Source organism: Egretta garzetta, unplaced genomic scaffold (genome assembly GCF_000687185.1).
Source record: "Egretta garzetta isolate BGI_Z169 unplaced genomic scaffold, ASM68718v1 scaffold193, whole genome shotgun sequence".
Lineage (NCBI taxonomy): Eukaryota > Metazoa > Chordata > Aves > Pelecaniformes > Ardeidae > Egretta > Egretta garzetta.
Genome location: NW_009259117.1, coordinates 208705 through 228696, shown reverse-complemented (window position 1 = coordinate 228696; position 19992 = coordinate 208705). Strand labels below are relative to the sequence as shown.

Here is a 19992-nt window from a genome sequence, read left to right as displayed (position 1 = left end):
ACTGAATACTGATGTTTACAGGCAGGAACAATTTCCAATAATTAGTTGGAAACATATCAGCCTTCATTGCATTTGCTTAACTTTGGTCAACAGCAGTGTATCTTTCTGCAAGTGAATTGAGAGGCAAGACCAAGCCTATACATATGAGGTTTAAATATAGTTCAGCACTGCTAAAATGCATGAAAAGCAAGCCAAGAAACATGATGATTATAAAAATATGGCAAAGGAACTTTATAAGGGGAAAAAAACAAACAAACAAACCCAACTTTTATTGTACTAATTACTTAAGCTCAATCTTTCAGCTAGGTGTATGCTAAAGAGTAAATGTAGGGGTACATAGAACTGTTCACTTCTTTGGACAAGACAGACTTATTCATCACTCACTTCCTGAACAAAGGTGCCAGACAGGGCATTTTCTTAATTTTTATTTTGATGTTTTTATTTGCCACTGTATACTGCTTTTCTCTTCACAAAGTTCCCAGTTTCCAACATACTAACCACTTCAAAGCAACAAAACAGTTTGTCTCACTGAATATCTACTATCTTAGAGTATGGTTATGGCTGTCCATGGGCTATGATTATAAACAGATGTTGGCCAAGATACTTGGATGAGGTATCTCCAAGCGAAATAATAACAAATAGTCACATATATAATCCCATATTTAATAAACCCAGTATTTAAATATAAAATAAGATACAGCAGGTTGGATAAAAGACCTAGAATAATGATTAATTGTGCCCCGAGCGCTACAGACAGATGTTCTGTTCACTTTCTAAGACAGTGATTATTCTAAGCATGAACAGGAATTTTTGTAAATCTGCTCCTTTTCTTTATGTGACAACTACTAGGAGTATCAGAAAGAACCAAAATCATCACGGAACCCTGATGACCTTAGGGTTCACATACTGCCTACACCCCTCTCAGAGTCACCAAGAAGCTGCCCCAAAAAGACCATGATACATAGATAACCTAGACATTTCAGTAACAATGCACAGATATCACTGATGCTTTTCTCTCCAGGCAGAGAAAAAAACTCAAACACCTTCAAATGTTTGGAGGTAGTTTCTAGTAATCCTTGGAAGGACTGGCATTAGTGGAAACAGGTTTCACCCAAAACCACAACTGTTAAAGCATCTACCATCCCTCAAATGCAAACTGGTAAAAACTACAACTGGAAAAAAAACCCTACAACTGAAAGCAAGAGCTGAAACAGTCACAGTGTGGACTTTTCTTTGTTTGCTTTAATAGTCTACAAAAAACATTTCACACTTTGACGGTAACCTACTTTTGTTTCAAAAACAAGCCTTAAGAGTTCAAAAACAAGTACATGATGCATTAAATGCTTCGCAGAGCCTTGCCTTTGCTTACATCCTCCTGCTTTTCTCCCCACAAGGTAACTATTGCTTTTAAACCTCCCCTATAGTCTGTGTTGACCTATGTATCCCAAGCACTTCAAAAGGCACTTTAACCATATGGGATACTTCTGAAAGGTAGGATCCCTTTCACTGTCTGTGAGAATAATTAATGGAATACAAAAGAAAATAATTTTACCACATGAGAAACATGTATGTTCCAGCTATCAGTCCAATTAGAACAGAAAGCTCTTCCATGACAGAAAGCACATGCTATTTTTGGGATGAACTGACATCCTGCCACCATATCCAAGCTAGAATACCCCCCCTTCTTCCTTGTTTAAATATTGAGTAGAATCTACTGTGCACACAAGGACCGTAATATAGCTCCTGGACTCAGTTCTCAGATCCACCAGAAATTTTCCTGAGTCCTATCAGGAAATCACTCTTTTTTCTACAGTTCATTTTCCCTTTGAGAAATGACGAAAACCTACCTTTCAGTCTCAATGACTGGAAAAAGAAATGGCGAGAAGTCCATTGTGTGGACCTTTAGATAAATGAATCCACACATCTATGGCTGCAGCAGTGGATTCCTCAGCTCCATTCTTCACCCAGTGACAACATTCAGGTGGTTCTTGAACATAACCTTTCCCGTTTCCTGCACGTGTGAGAGGACAGTACCACTGTGGATTGTAGTCCCACCTGGGTCTCCCCAACCAACATACAGCTGGTGAAGAAAAATGAGCCTGACGATTTGTACCTACAGCTGAATCATGTTAGCCGTCACTGCTAGGGAGCCCATACTAAACTTTCTAGCATCCAGAAATGATGCTGCTAGTGCCTAAACTATTAATGGATAGTCTCCACAGAAAAAGGAAACTACAGTTTCAATATACTATATGCTATGGCTTTGCTAAGAACCTATGATTTTTTTATACAAACTAAAAAGAATATTGATTTCTTTCATGTCCACTGCACACTGAATGCAATTCCCACTGTTGCTGCTTGAGGTATTAGATAAAAATGCCATCTCTCTCACTAAGGGAAGAATCAGCACATCTTTCACGAAGCAGAAATGTCTAAGGCTCTTTGGTATATTTCAAAACAATCTTCACAGCTGGAGGTAGCCAAAAACTTACATTGATTCATGAAAAAATATACAGGAAATTCACTTTGGTGCCATCCAGGCTAGGTGTATATTCACTGTGGACTGCAAGACATTGTCCATCTAAAATTACCTACAGTGATTTAACTAATACTACAAACTCAGTGCTTCACCTCTCAGTTACAAACTAAGGGAAGACAAGGAACGGCTTGTGCTACAGGAGCTACAGAAAATTGTCATCTGTGAGAATCTAGATGGACCCTGTGAAACTTCAGGCGGTTCAACAAGGAGAAGTGCAAAATTCTGCACTTGGGGCAGAGAAGATCCACGCACCTGGCTGAAAAGCAACTGGCAATGTCACAGCCCAGCGGGAAAGGACCTGGGGTCATCCTGGATGCTAGGCTGAATATGAGACAACAGTGGGCTCACATCAGTAAACCACATGCTGGTCTAATACTAGGAAGAATGTGGCCAGCAGAAAGAGAAAGATCGCTCTCTGCTCAGCACTGATGAGGCTACACTTCAAACAGTGTCCAGCTTCTAATCCCTCCCTCCCCCGGCTGAAATGGAGAAATCAGACAAAATCCAGCAAGTCCTAAGCACGTATCAAGTTGGTCAGGTGCTTGGGACGTTTGCAGAGACTGAGGGAGCTGGGCTTGTTAAACCCAGTGAAGAGGAGGCTAAAGGCAATTTAATAGCAGTTTACAACTACTTGTCAGGGGTTACAGAGACAATGGAGCCAAACACTTCTGGGTAGCCGGGTGTAATGTTGTAGGGTCAAAAGCAACTGAGTGGCAACTTAGGGAGTTCAGACTGGCTACTTAGAAAGGCTTTTACTCTTAGGAGGGTAGTGCAGAACTGGAAAGGTTTTCCAGAGAGGTTGTGGCAACTCCATCCTTGGAGGTTTTCAAAACTCGGCTATACAAATCCACAGCTGATTTGATCTATAGTTTTGACAAGGTTGTCCTTCCAGTGGGACACTGGACTACAAACTTGCAGAGGCCCTGTCCCACATACACCGTTTCTATACTTCTAACAAAATGTCAGTTTATAATACATGAAACTCTCTGGTGTTCTGTAGAATCCCTTTGCTAAGCCTTCACTCCTTGCTTGTCTGCCATGATATTTTCAGAGAGAGATGAACTAACAAGCTTTGAGTGTCCAATGCAACGTTGAGATTCTACAGAAACAGTTAAGCAAACAAATGCCTGTTCCAGCCAAAGGGCTGGATCACTGTGCCCCATTCTTTGTCACTAACAACCTGAACAAAGACACAACATTTACAACAAGAAGTGTTCTTCAGAGACCCAGTGCTGGAAAAGGTGGCTAAACTCTTTGCTACAGCTTACTGGATTTGACCACAAGAAGTTGATATGCTCACACAAGTGCCTGAAACAGGTTACAATAAAGTTAAATACAATTTTTAAGACTGATTAATTGAAGTGACTAATTCTGCATTTGGCACACAATTTTTCTTCCCAACAATGCAACTATGCTAATTCTTCAGCCATAATCTATTCCTTGACAGTGGGTTAATCTTTGAGGTAATGCCTCAGCCAAAACACTCTGGAATGCTCTTAACAGTAATCACCGACTACAGGGAGACTCCTCATCAGTTTAAGATTAAGTGGTTACCTTAATGTTCCACACATAACTCAAAAAAAAACCCCCACTGTGTTATTACAACACTACCACAATACAAACATTTTGGAAGCTGTAAAAGCGTAATTTAGGGGGGCAATATGAACCTAACAAATAAACACAAACCCAAAAGTACCCAAATGAGCAAATCAAGGGGAAGAATTACTGTTTTAAGACATGTACGTTTTTTGTAGTTCTGGTAGAGATAACCCTGAAAAATATCTGTAACAAAGAAATTTATTTAAGAGCTGAAACTATGTTACTGACATTCATGAAATATCCTGTAATTTTTTTCAGAGAGATTTAATTATACCTTTCGTGCTACTCATCCATTGAAAGATCTTCTGGTTAGCATTAATTTGAATTCTGCTGCAACATAAATTAATAAAACTTCGATGCATTTATCAGCCCTTTAAACAACAAACTGATAATGTGTCCAGGCAGCGTATTCTTGAAAAGAAGAAAAAGATGCGCAATTAAAACCTGAACTAAATTACTTTGCATTTCAGAAAGTTAAAAAGTAGCCTGAAGCAACATTACCTCAAAGAGAAAATCTGGACAGTGGCTTTGCTTCAAGAAAAGACATAAGAGTATTTAAAAGAAAACAATATGCAGCAAGGGTAAATCATATAGAAGGAAGGAGGCAAAAAGGTTAGAGAAAAAGAAATAGGTTTGTACCCAGGTTATTATAAATTTGAATACATTAAGCTCCTAAGGAAACTTGCAAAGACAGTATAAGGTCACGGTATAGAACAGGAGAATTTTAATAGAAGCCTAAATTTAACAAATTATATTATGCATGAGAATTTCCACACAAATTTCTTAACCCATTATGCAAAGAAACAAAATTATAATTCTAAATGGTTATAGTAACTACAGAAAACCTGTTCTTTTGTTTAAAGAATAAATTCTTGATAGGCTAAACATACAGTTTGCTGGTGAACAGGAATGCAGTGAACCCTAAGAAAATTAACTAACACCTTTAACAGATCCACAAAATTTCAGCTCCCAGGATTTTTTTTCCTTGTGAAACTACAGAATATATTTACATTTCCTGACAGTATGTAGAAAAACCTAAGCTTTGTAGAATCTAAGATTTCTGAATACAGTGAAGTTAGGCCAAATTTCCACCCTTATCTATTTTTGTCCTAAAGAACAAAACGAGTAATGGTATTGAGTCTCTGAAGATTCAACACACTGAGAATCCCAGAAAGTTTTTTGGTGAGCAATTACTTTATGCATTCTTGCACTGAGTTAGATAAACTCTTCAAAAAAACACTCTTGCAGTATCAGAGGTTATATACTATAGCTCCACAATGTATGTAATATAGTACTGAAGACAAAAGTAATGTTACTGTACAAATTAATTAGAAAAAAATAGGTGTAGAGATTAAAGTCATGACTCTCAAAGCACAAACAAAATACATGGTTTGTATACACAGACATATATTTTCACAGACTTACAATGTGTACATAGAATACAAAGCCATGCACCCTGATCCACTACCACTGGAGCCAGTGGCAGGTTCTTAATAGACTTCATTGAATAATAAATCACAATTACATAAAGGCTGTAACAACCTGTAAGGATTTTGAAGAAGAAATTGTTGCTGTTTGATGGAAACGTGACTCTTATTTTTGTTAGGACACTAAGTAGCACATTTCAGTTTTTTAAAACCCTGAGGGTCATACACAGATTAATCATAGAATCATAGAATCATAGAATCATAGAATCATAGAATCATAGAATGTTTTGGGTTGGAAGGGACCCCTAGAGGTCATCTAGTCCAACCCCCCTGCAGGAACAGGGACACCGCTAACCAGATCAGGTTGCTCAGAGCCCCGTCCAACCTGGCCTTGAATGCTTCCAGGGATGGGGCCTCCACCACCTCTCTGGGCAACCTGTTCCAGTGTTTCACCACCCTCATTGTAAAGAATTTCTTCCTTATATCTAGTCTAAACCTACCCTGCTTCAGTTTAAAACCATCACCCCTTGTCCTATCACAGCTGTCCCTACTAAAAAGATTTTCCCCATACTCCAGGTGAGGTCTCACCAGAGCAGAGTAGAGGGGCAGAATCCCCTCCCTCGACCTGCTGGCCACACTTCTCCCAATGCAGCCCAGAGTACGGTTGGCCTTCTGGGCTGCCAGCGCACATTGCCGGCTCATGTCCAGCTTTTCATCCACCAGCACCCCCAAGTCCCTTTAGGCAGGGCTGCTCTCAATCCTTTCTTCCCCCAGCCTGTACTGATACTGGGGGTTACCAACCACTCCAAGTCCAAGACAATTTTGGGTCATATTTGTGTCCTTTAATGAGAGCAAAAGAATGGTACTGGGTGGCAGTCCCAGGTCTTGCACTCACAAGGTTCAATGGATACAAGTACAAAGAGCAGAAAGAACTTGGCAAAGAGTGCCAAATGAGTTATGGTTTTGGCTGGATTTCCATTTTTTTCAATAAAGATTTCTGGAGCTTGAAGAGCAGCAAGTACCGCAGATAAAAGCCAAGTATCACTACAATCGAGTCAAGCAGCAAATGGAAAGAGAACAACTGCAGTCGAGGAAGGAATGATTGTATTTCCATCTCTTTCCTTCTCTCCCCCAGCACTGCTTGGATCCACATATTCCTGACTTCTCCAAAGTCTGAACAGGGAATAGTACTTCCAGACAGAGACACGTTGAGAATTTAAAGCTTTGGGGCCCTGCTTGAACAGAGATGGAACAGTTGCCTTCTGGCAGGAATTAAAGCTGGTATGGAAATTTCACAAAAGGAATTAAAAGATGGTCTGGAAAGTGCCCAATAGGAGATCAAAGCAACTTTAGCGGCATGAAGACACATACCAGAAGCACATGAAAGGGCACTTCAAGGCAAACCATTAGGTTTAGAAAGTATCTGTTGCCTGGATAGAAGGCTGTGTGAACCAGGGGAAAATGTAAATTATTCTTGTGAAGTATTTAATCCCAAAATATCCATACTCTCTTCTATAATTTCCAGTCTTGACCATGTCAGACATGTAGAAGAACAGATATATTTTAGATTCAGCCCAAATTTTGAACTGTAAGAACTGATCAGCATATCCTTCTTCCTCTTCAAGTGTGGTATGTTACTGGATCGGAGATTCAGATTGCAGAAAACACCAGCTATCTGTGAGTTAAAACACAGTAAACACAGAGAAACTATAGCTCATGTCTTACATCACATTTGTTGTGGTAAATATATGACATAGGCATGGGTATTTATGATGGCAAACTCAGACTTTCCAAAAACACTGGTATGATGAAATTCACCTTAACTAGAAGCAGTGACAGAAGAAAGATGTTTGTGAAGATTATATAGGGTACAAACAGACCTAGATAGCTTTAAATTAGCTGAAGACCCTAGTAGGCTTGGTAGCTGCTAATAGACCAACCATGGCAGCACAGAGCTCGTTATTTAACCCTGCTTTTTTGTAACTTCATTGAAGACTTAATCTTTAGAAATAGTATTAAAGGAAAAAAAAAAAAAAAAAAAAAAAAAAAGCAGCGATTGTTCTGTTTCCAATTTTGTCACACAAAGGGCTGGCAGCAGCAGCAATTCAGGGGTGCACTGAGAAGCTGCCGTACTCACCACCGTGACACACTGCAAGAGGGAAAAGGAGCAGCAAATGGAGCACAGCCAGAATCTGCATGCTTATCCACATATTTACTGGACTTCCAGAGTATTTCTGTTTTAATATTAACTTCTGCATTTAGTTTGTACGCAACACAGAAAGTCTCTCCTCTCTGAAACATAAGCTAATAAAACTTTTAAAATAATTTTCTTCTACTATCTTTTTATACAATGAAAGAACATAGAGGGGGAGGCCAGAACATGTCTTCACTGAGACTCTCTCACAGAATGGCAGGAACAAGCTGGCCTCAGAACAAGCAGTTATTTTACACAAATATGACGTCAAAAGCAGACAGTTATTAAAGCGGCTAGATTCAAAAGAAGAAATACACTATCCATGGATATGATCTGGGTAGCCCCAGAGTTGAAAAGAGGAGCTCTGGGAATTCGAAATTGGATAAAAGCTTCGGGGAACTGTTGGGTTATTGCTTTTAAGAGTTATTAGGATGAACAGGTGCTTTGCCTCATCTCTGTTTCTGCCCCACGTGCTACTATTGCACACTGTCAACAAACTGTGTTCATCCTTCCATCAGCAAAAGCAGTTTTTCAAAATAAAATGAAAACACTTACAGAAAAATCTTCCTGTGCTCCAGCAGGTTTCTCACGGAACAAGGAACAGAACAGACGATGACTCTTTACACAAATGCATGAGAACCACCACTTACAAGCTAAAGCAGAAGACTTCCCCAAATTCCTTGTCCAGGATGAGCAAACTGGTGGAGTTACTATTTTCAGGTGAAATAACTGTGCTCAAGTTTGCTAGAACTGTCTTGCACCTCTGCTAGCAGCAGGTTGCACCCATGATGGCAGGCCCTTCTTAAAATGTTTATGCATCTCTTATTGTCATATGTAGCCAAATCTTACCTAGCTACCTTTTATTTATTTTGGATGCAGGTATTAGTGCCATTTAACTAATAGATCTTGCCTTGCAAACTCCTACAGGGTTTCACTTACACAATAAAGCCTTAAATTTTGGAGTTTCTGGACTGCATTGCAAAGCAAAAGGCAAAGAAGAGGAGCACTTCCATTGTTCAATTTTGAAGGCAGACTCTCATAAATTCCTTCATTCCTCCTCAAGCTCAATTATTTGGATTCTATTATTGTGATAGAGGATATATTTCAGGCATCCTCAGTTAACAACTTGTTAATTCAAATACTGACCCCGTTAACCTATGATACAGATCTTTCAAAGAACGTAAAACTGCAGAACTAGCATGCTCTTGTAAGTTACTCTAAATCTGTCAAGCTACAGAATGAAACGTTTTAGAAATGGCAGCCGACAGCTGAATACATTAAAAAAAACAGATTTAAAGCCAGTCAAAATGGTTAGTGGTAGTTCTAAAATTAAAAGCATTTTTAACATGGAAATCTACATTTAAAACCTTGGCAAAATAAGGTTTTCTATATAGTCTCAAAATCTCAAGTGTTTGGAATTACTGGATGCATTACTGGCTTGGACAATGAAGATGCATGAATCTTATATGCACAAACAAATTCATGAATGAGTATTTCTGGATCAGAGGTGGCTCAGCAAAGGGGACATTAAGAGCTTAGACATATTTGCAACATTTCAGGAAAGGAAACTGCAAAACTGGATATTTTTTAAAGAAAACTGTGTAAATTCCAACTGCTAACAATAACATGCCAGCTCTAATGACTGAATTCAGTCATTAAAATGTAAAATAAAGTACTATCTTCCTGTGCTAACCTCAGCATAACTACATCTATCAAGTCTCATCTGTAATAACCAGGCTGATGTTTGCTCTGTGGAGTCCGAATCACTAATTCCTCCAATTTACACCAACTTCTTGGCTTTCAGGAACAAAAATCGCTTTCTATCTAAATATACTTACACTTAACAATCAGAAATTAATCCCTCTGCAAACAATTCTCCACATTGGCAATCATCTTTGTTAGTAATTATTTATAGCGCAGAAGCATCAAAGCTCTCTGCTTTCAGATTTAACATTACTACTCCTAGGACTGTTTCCCAGGTACCTCCAGGAGAACTGTTAAACATTTTTCCAATATACTTATAGCTCTTACTTCCCCCTTTCCTTCTGCTGTGCATAAATATTACAAAAGCCTTATAAAAAGGTTGTTTTGAAAAAGTATTTCAGTAAGCATCACTACTATGTAAGTCTTTACAACGCTGATCGAAACATTACCACTTGTGGTGCACATTTAGCAGTTTGCATGGAGCAACCACAGGACCCTGATGGCAGACAGCAACTTTGCACCTGCAGAAGTCAGCACTGCTCAGGGCAAGTCCTGCTGTCAGGAGCAGGCGGGTGTGGTGCTTCCCTCTCTGCCAAACAGGCCAAGTTTGCCGGCATTTTCTGAAGAAGTTGGGCTCTTGGGTTGTGGTCTCCTCTCTGCCAATCCTCCCCCTGTGATGGGACAGGGTCCAACAGCAGTAGAGAAGGAAGAGGGGGCAGCCCAGGCTACAGCTTCCTCTGGGGAACAGACTATTTGCTGCCAATAACTGCATTCACAAGCAGTTTCAAACCAAGCCCCAAATTTAAAATACCCTGAATTTGAAGCTATGAAAAAGTAAAAGAAATATTCTCAGTACTTCAACCTAACCAAAAAAACGGGAAAGATCAATGCAATGGACAACTGATTGTTTATACTCCGTACCAATCATATACTGCATTCATTTCTGCAGGGCAGTTCAAAGTTCAAGCAACTAAAAATCTTCACTTGGACATAGTGTAAATTCTTGTAGGTAGCCAGTCTTAAAGTTTTCATACAATTGACAGTATCCTTACTACTAACAGATGCAACTCATTACCTGTTTTTAATCAAGCAACTTCATAACATTTACCTAATGTCACAAAAAGCCTCTAGTCTGCATGACCCATGTTCCTGAACTGCAAGGGGAAGCACAGAAATGCTGAATCCAACAATTAAGTACATACCTAACCCTCGAAAATAAAATCCATGTCCAAGTAATCAATTTTTTCAGAGAAACTGCAGCTCATCACCACTACAGGGGGAAATCAGAGATGCAAGGACACTGCTTCTCACACCATGGTACAAGGAAAGCTTCGCTCCTGTCACAGACCAAGTCTCAATTCCCTGATCAGCAAACACTGACATACATAGACCAGAATAGTTGTGAATCACACGGGACTTCAAAGACATACAGTGCCCTACATACACGCTCTCACTGTCCCATCGCCCAGTGCTGAAACTTCTACACAGCCATACCAATACTTCTGGGTTCACGTTTCAAGAACAGCAACTGAAAGGAATACAGACACACCAGAAAACGTATGCTAGCAGTCATCCACAAGACTTGTGTGAGCGTAACATATATACAAAAGCATGAATGCACACAATACGCACAAAATCACGTTCACATTGCACACAAGCAATGAGAAGCACCACAATGAGAAGACCATTGCCTGACTCTTACGATCGCGTGTTCCAGGAATTTCTCTAAGACATGTAAGAATTCACAGCTACCTATTTCAAAGACACTGTATATGTGAATTCTGCGTTGAGCTTCACTGCTGATTAAAGAGAATATACTTGACCTAAATCTTCCATTCAAAAGAGGACTACAGAATCCACATCTGACTTCATATTGTACTGGTTATTCCCGTATCACAGATCTGCATGCAGAAATGAAAGATAGCACATCAAGCAGGGTGTCAAAATTAGCAGGTAGCATGACAAGAGTCTTGTGTGCTACCTTGGCAGCCAATTTTGCCCTACATTTACCAGTCCACTGTGCCTACTTGTTGAATTTTACTAATTTATTATTATTACTGAATTTATTAGTTGACTTTTTTCTTTTTATCATATCACAATGTAGAAATAAAGACATTCTATCCAAAATTATTTATGAAAAAGTGACAGACAGAGCCTGATTTACACCTATAAATTTGAAATCCCTGGAAAGATTTATTAAAGACATTGTGCCAAGTTCCATCATAAATTGAAACCTGTCAGAGTTAATAGAACATGAGGTTGCATTGACTGGATAAAAGTTTAGAAATAAATTATTGAAAATTGGTGACCAGCATACTGTTAGAGAACTGTTTTTATTCTATTTGAAATACTCATTTAAAGTCTTAGATCAGGAGAAATAATATGGATCTGGTAAAAACAAAGACAAGGACAGAAGCAATCCTTTATTTTTAATTGAAGACTGGTGATCTTTACTTTTTACACAGCGTGCTATGGCTATCTTTAATGCAATCAGTACTATCACAGAGCAGCATTAACCTCAGAATTTAGGCAAATGGTGTTATTTTGCACAGTTATCAACTACTCACAACACCTGGGTCACATGAACAACAAAAGCACTACAAATGGGAAGAATTAAGGTGACAATTAATTATGTTCTATTCAGACTTGAGCTGAACTGGACCTAGAGGATAATAAACCAATCCTCACTCCTTCATTTTTTTCTGTACGCTGTTCCCAAGTTAAACACACACAAATGTCATTATATTACACACAGATGTTTCCATCTTCTTTTCTTTTTTAAACAGACAAATCAGTAAATATGAAAGGAAAAGCACTGCTATATTAAACAATACAGATCCCAAACCCCTATCATATTAATAATTCACAAAAGTCACTGAACTGCATGACGTGTTGAGCTGAAAGATTTTATTAGGGATTGAATCTCTTAATGTACATTTTTATTACTTCTGTTTGCACCGACAAAATACAGTCTGCTCTCATTTCCATTTAAGCAATAAAAGTAACAGGTACAATAGGTTTTCCAGCAAGGAAGCCCTCCTCAGAAAAGGAACTCTCTTACCATACGTAAGGCTGCTTTACTAGGTGGGGTTTTTTTTGTTCTTGGTAAAGAATTGGGGAACTTTCACCAGGAACCAGTAATATAGACCATATTCGTTACTAAAGGCAAGCTTAGCATTAACCTAAGAACTACGGAAATAGTTGATGAAGAAAGTGCCTCAATATGGCTACAGGTGCATTAAAAACCCTTTCGAAAAATCCCCATAATAATTTCCTATATTTTCTGAGATAATTACCAACTCTACCATCCATTCCCTGGCCAAAACAACTACACTGATACTAGCCAGCAAACAACTTGCCTTCTCTTAGCATATACTCCTCTATACAAAGCCTTACTACAGTGGATGAAATAAACTGTAGAAGGAAAGTCTCAAAGATCCAGAAACTAGTAATGATGTAGTAACACAATGTAAGCAGTAATGATTGATTACCTTTTTATGGCTGTAATAAAAGATACTAGTTTCTTTTCCTATTATATTCAGTGTTATTGTATTATGTTTCACATTTTAAAGTAACATAAGAACCACATCTATTATTCTCTAAACTCACCATTTAAATATATGATAAATTGCTGAAATGTCTGAGGCCTACACAGAAAACAAAATATATTGCAAAGTACAGTTTTCTTTCCACAATGACATGTATGCAAAATAAACCGCTCCTGCAGTGAACGATGACATCGACTGTACCTGCACGGTGTTGTTTAGTTTTACATTATTCAATGCTTTTGAATCGCCAGTTTCAATTAGGAAGAAATCTGGCACAGAGAGAGAGCTCGCATAGACCACATTTTATGCCTGCATTTTATCTTACACATTCACTGTACCATTGACCTCCTGAACTTCCATTTTTAAGGTTTACCTGTACCTAAATCTATTGTATAGAGTAGTTATGTAGTTAAATATAAGTAGTTATGTAGTTAACTATACTATAAACATTTCTATTTATAATGTTTCTAGTCCATATTTGTCTATATATCATAATATACATATGAATAAACTGCATATAGACTAAATTGCTGAAGCTAACTGGTCTTTTGTGCCACTCAGGCACTGCTGGCACTTGAGAAAAGCCCCAGATTGGTACAACCGGATTCTGTTGCAGCTCTGCATAGTCACCATCATGGAAGCAGCTTGGCTTGTTTATCAGGTAGCTAATATTCTAGACGGTTCTTTCCTTTTGTTAATACATCTTACTCACTTCTCCAGGACCTCTAACACTACACAACAACTATACATAGTTTTTATTTAGTTATCGAGTGGGAGATCATCTGTTGATTATATATGCTTGCAAAGAGAGCCAAGGTGGGTGCTGGTCCCCGAGGGTAACCCACCAAAACCAGTGCTCCAGCATTAGAGATTTATGCCGTTGTAAATGGGGAAGATTGGAACCCAGTTTAGTCACACTTGGTAACATTTTACAGTGTACATGTGACACTGGTGAATAATTGTCATGTGGAGGCGCGACGTTAATTGGAGATCCAAACCAAGTTAACTCCATGCCTTTTAAGCATGTTCTGCAGCTCAGAGTGGCTTGAAGTGCTCTCTTAGAAGGATCTAACAGCCAGCCGTCAAACTAACCCCTTCCTTGAAGAGGCAGGTCTTCTGAGGAGGCACTTACAAGTTAACACTAACATGTCCCTGCTCTCTGGGAATGCTGGGAACAGCAAATTAAGCAACTCCAAAGTCCCAGTCCAGGGTCAGAACTGTCTTAATCCTACTCCTGATTATGATTTCTTTCAGAAAGCAGATTTGGCAAGTAAAAGAGAGATGATGATATTATGAGTGCCTACCAGATGTGGTATGAAAGTACTGTAGAGTACTTTGAATGTGTAGCTGCTACTGTATAGTGACAAGCATTGCTGACAGTGTAATTCACTTTGGCTAAATCTATATTGCTTCTTCCAGGCTTGCCTGAACAAACTGTCTGTGCTACGCAGATCCAAGCTTTGGGTAGCACCAATGTTTGATTTCCCTGCGTGCTGAACCACGTATCCAGCTGCAGGCTTGAGCGGGTGAGCGAACGGTCCAGGCTCCAGCGCAAGCCAGCATGACAGCTGTGCTCTAGCCCTGCCTCCATGGCTTCTCCTAACTAAGCTGCATGAATAAAGATTACAAAGTCAGCAATGTCACTTGGATGGAATAAACCTTATTAATCCAAATCTTCAAGGCTACCCACAACATTCATCTGAATAGCACTGTGAATGAAAGAAGAACCAAATCCGTGCACAAAAAGACATAACTATATCCTGTTTAACAAGGGGCAAAGTTATGCTTTAACAAGGCTTACCTCTGTTCATACTTCCCTTGAGGAAAAAAATAAATAAGACAAGTGACTAGAATAAGAATGAGCAATAATTTCTAGGGTCATTCTAAAACTGTTTCCAAATGAATTTTGTAAAAAGATAAAAATCATCAATATTCACAACATAAATCCTGAATTGCTGGAGGCTAAGCGAGGAACAGTTACCTCTTGCACTTTTCTCAATAAGCTTGTTACCAGACATTCTCAGAAATAAGTGAACAGACTAGATGATGGTGACCCTGAGCCAGTAGAGCAGTACCTGTTTGCTATATTCATCCAATACTCTCAGGTAGTCAGCTCTTATTCAAACTATATTTGAGAAGTTTATGAAACACAAATTCATAAATAAATTTCTCCTTGGCAGATGAAAATGGATAATTTTCCTTAACTTTGATTAATGAAGAATAAATATATTAATTTCTTTAGTTAAGGGGAAAAAAAGCCCCCCAGATCCGTTTTCATTATCTGCAGAGGATTTTCCTTTAAAATCATTGGGGGGGAAAAAAAAAGGTCTTTTTCATCCTCTATCATAAACGTTTCACATGGTTATGATTCAATATGTTTTACACTACGCTGGTAATTCTCATTATTCTTCAAATATCGCATTTGAGGAGGTTAATACACCATTAACATGATTAACTTTTTAATAGAAGTTAAGCCACATGGAACCAATCTGCACCAGTCAGCCATATAAATGACTAGATAGTGAAGGTCAGCTTCTGCCCCACTGCACTGTGCGACTTCACTGGCTTCACTGGAACTTGCAGGCCTAGACCAAGGGAGGAACCTGTCTCTCTCTAGAAACTGAGAGTATAAGCAACTCTTTCTTTCTTCCCAAACCAGGGATAATCCATAAAAAGGCAGGGATGAATCGATACGCTAGACATGTTGGCATACAACCTGCTTTAGAAAGCCTTTGCCACCAGAGAAGCACTTCTCCCAGTAAATTTGGGTTCATGGGTATGAGTCACATCCTTTAACACAGTTTGGTAAGGATAGTGAATTTTGTTTATTATTTCTCTGTCAGTCATTAAATCTATAAAATACTGAGTAGCTCAATTAACAGTGCAGTTGCTCAAAGGAGCAGCACTGTAATTTCCCACAACTTCTTGCCCCTGCCAGGAATACAGCAATGATACCACGCAATTGACTGTTGTGAATAAGATTCTGTGCGGCTGATTCTAAGGTCCTGAGACAGCAAAGTACATCAGCAGTCCTGTCAGTTTTACCATTAATCTTAAGCACAGGTAATGTCAAGGGAACGCTCAGACTGAAGGACATTCTGTGCCCCAAAAGCACACAAGCCTCTTCCCTCCTTTATCCCTTCCCCCAACTCACTGTCCACAATTTTCCTGCCATCTCTCCCAACAGACTTTGCCTGTAAGTAATGAAGGCTCACGTTTCTCTCATCCAGCCCATCTTCTTCCCCATATTACACTGTGCCTCTCCTCTATTCTCTGTTCTTCTAAAGGTGTTGTGGAAATAATACGTTTTACTGACAGAACCCCTCCTGGGCAGCTGGTTCCTACAGCTGGGGTGCAAAAGGCAATAAAGATAAAACACAGCTTGGCAATGAATCACAAGCTTGAACAGATCTCAGAGGTCATCTAGTCCACCCCTCTGCCCCAAGGGAGGCTCAGCTACCCCCATCATTTCTTACAGACATCTATGTCACCTGCTTTTAAAACAAGAAGTGATAGAAACTACACAAGCTCCCTAGGCAACGTACCCCAGTGTTTTACCACCTTTGCGTAAAAAAGTTCAATCGTTCCTCACAGGTCACATTTCTAGGCCTCAGGTCTTTCTCCTCTTTTTCTTTACAAGTCTCAACAGGTCTAGTCTGCTTTCCCCACACAAACAACTCCAATTACAGCAGTTTCCTTCAAAAACCACTTTTGAAAGTGAAAAGCTTACTGTATATTGCTGCTGGAACTAAATTGCCTTTTTACATTATGCAACTGTAACAGTTTTAAGATGTACAATGACAAAACTATTCAAGTCCTGCTGGCTTTAACTCCATTGGTTTTACTGCAGTTATGCATATGTAACAGGAGACACAAGTCTGGGCAGTCACTGTTGTCATATTTGTGCCTGTAACGCCTATTACCAGAAACAGTCTAACATCAACCATCAAATCAAGGAATTTTTGAGATTTAAAAACAAATTTAATTTTCCATAATCAAGGTAAATTCATGTTTGATACAGATAACCCCAACGTTACAAAATAATGGTCTATCAAGGAGATGAAATTCAACTTTGCTCAAGTAAGCAGTTTCCTTAGGAACACGAGTGAGAGCAGAGCAAATCCGATTTGGCTCACAGTTCTCCTATACCCTGTGAATTCATATGTCACCTGATTATTTTTCTTTTTTAAATCACTGAACAAATAAGAGGAGGAGAACTAAAGCATTACTATAGTTAACCCAGCATCATCTTGATTATTGCTGGCTTTATCTCAGGGAACAGAGAGGAAGAAAGTGCATATAAAGGTCAGAAATAACTCCTTTTGTAAACAAATTTAGTCTGCTGCATGGAGCAGCAAGGACAGAGGGACACCCATTACCAAGGTTCTAAAACTCTGAGAACAGAAGAGGAAATTGTAGTTATTCACAGGCAACAATGAATCAGGAACTTCTCTAATACAACGGGTACAATATAAAGTATTGCTTTGTTTTAAACAGTGGATTACAAAAGCCAAAGACCCCAAAAGAAGACTTGGGTTTGGCCCCAATAAAATTGTTTTCCAATATAACAAAGCAATGCATTACTGCCTGCAACTGCATTTCTACATGTATGTTACTGTTATCATACACACAGCACTAACATGTCATAGGATCAAATGCAAGGACTGTGAAAGGACTTCAGGCCCTTACAGCTGAGAGGTGTTAAAGGTTGTTTCATGGAGCCAAACCTTTAGACAAAATTAAAAAGAGGAGGGGAAAAAAAAAAAAAAGAACAAAACAGAACAAAGCACATTTTAAACACATTTAGCTTACGTATTCATTATGCATTTTAAATAAAGTGTATCAATGAGAAATTAAAATTTGTGATGGTTGTCTTTGAGCTGAAAGTGTCCCTGGAAAAAATTCACAGATAAATCCATTCCCTTAAAATTTTCATGATATTTTAAAAGGTGTGGCAATGTCAGCTATAACAGATGTGAGGGATTTCATTACAGCTGATCATTCCCTAGAAACATTACACAGCTGAAGAACTAACACTTTGCTACTGAAGGTTTCCCATACTTCATCTACCACAAAATCAGAAGCCAACATAATTCACGATGACTTCTGATCACAGGGAAAACAGGACTTCTGATCAGAGGCTGACATTGATATTCAAGGTATATTTTGACCCATTTCAGACAAGCCACTCCATGTGCAATCACAGAAGAACATCCAGTCCTTCTTATCCAAATATTAAGTGAAGACATGAGAAAATCTAAAACTTGCATCAGCATACTAAAAATCTCCCTCTAATTTTTAAAACACACATAACACATAAAAGAAGAGAATATCGATTTGCAAAATCCACAAGGGATTATTTTCCTCAGTTTACAAAACTGACAGATTGGAATGTCCAAATTTCAACATAGCTGCACATGCCCATTAAATATACATCTGAATCTCAATACGTAGCAAGCACACTGCAGTAATTATACTGTGCATTTTGCAGAATCTAAGGCATAAATTTATAAATTGAAGACACAGTTTCTTCAAATGTTATTACAGATGAGTACATCTCAAAACATAAGTCATCACTCAGACAAAAAGTATTAACCAGAAATTCAAAACACATTTTAAAAGGCACCAAAACAGGAACCAGAATGCAAAGAATGTCCTAGAGGCAAGATTAGCAATCAATTATACCAGCCAGTGGTAACAGTTACAGTACACAGCTTTTTTAATTTTTCTTCTGAAAAATCTGCTTTGTGTTCCCAGTATGGCAAAATCATCCTGCTGTTTTCTACGTTCTAAAAAAAATGCAAATCATCAATAATCAAGAGAGCATCAGCTGATCGCATTTCAGGATGCAGCATGGGAGTATTAAGTGACCGAGCATTGATCAAATGACGACAGAATCTGGAGACCGAGTCTCAAGTAGTATTGGTTGACCCTGATGTTAAGTATGTTCATATTATATAAGCCTACACTGAAGTACTGTTTCTGCTGCTGGAAAGTGCTGTTAAAACTCTGCACGCACAAATATATTTGCAAAGCCAAGCACCTACAAATACATTTCTCCTGTTCAATCAATCAATCTTAAAATGGCCTGCTCTTAAACCAACTTTCTGGCGAGGAAATATGGATCAGTACCTGACCCAACCATTTTACTGGTCTCAAGGTAAATTCTCTCAGCATTTAATGTGTGTCACCTGCAGGAAAATTCCTTTTTATGTAGTAAGCTACCAGCCATTGCATGATTTAAAATGAAGGTACCTTTCCTTTTCTCATGTACCTTGCACATACACAGAGGATGGAAAGAAGCAGTATGCCAAAAGATTATGCTTACGTATCCCTTCTAAATGTATACGGTTCTCTAGGGAACAATCAACTCGGCAATGTCTGTGATGCTCATGCTATAATTACCAAAATGAGATGCATAACCTTTATTACACCAGCAAACAGTTAACTTCACAGATTATTTCTCTTACTTTAGTGCTCTCAAATCTTTCACCTTTTATTAAGTAATCAACTGCTTCCAATCTCCCACATTGCAGCTACTGTGCATTCAATGCCAGGTGCTGCACACCTCGCTAGCACAAACTCAGCACAATGCAAGACCTTCTTTAGCCCATATAGTTTCATATACTGCCGTAGCATGACAAAATGCCTTCAGGATTTAGCAAATTCAAACGGATTCTGTTGCTACATCACACAGAAAAACACCTTGAAAGTCTCCCTGTTTTAAAAAAAAAAAAAAAAAAAAAAAAAAAGGAACAGCCTACATCTCCAAACATGACAGTGCATTCCTGGCACAGAATACGCAATGCAAGAAGAGAATAATGACAGTATTTATGTTACCTTCAGTCACATAGTTGTGGTCTCGAAGAAAGCTGTGGTTAATTTTTCGTGTGTCCGTGTCCTCGCCCATTTACAGCAGGATTACTCAGCATGCCTATCCGCAGTGGACTGATAGCATCAGCAGAGGTCGTCACAAGAGCA

At 38.8% G+C, this 19992-nt stretch overlaps 1 protein-coding gene across 1 annotated transcript in view; it reads right to left on the bottom strand.

Annotated features, from left to right (window-relative positions):
* The window catches only part of PPP2R2C (protein phosphatase 2 regulatory subunit Bgamma), a 141397-nt gene extending 121467 nt beyond the window's left edge, over positions 1-19930 (bottom strand). The window contains exon 1 of the mRNA XM_009635498.2: positions 19852-19930. Coding sequence (XP_009633793.1) covers positions 19852-19921 — 70 coding nt within the window. The 5' untranslated portion in view covers positions 19922-19930. The remainder of the gene's footprint in view (positions 1-19851) is intronic.
* Between the last annotated feature and the right edge of the window lie 62 nt (positions 19931-19992).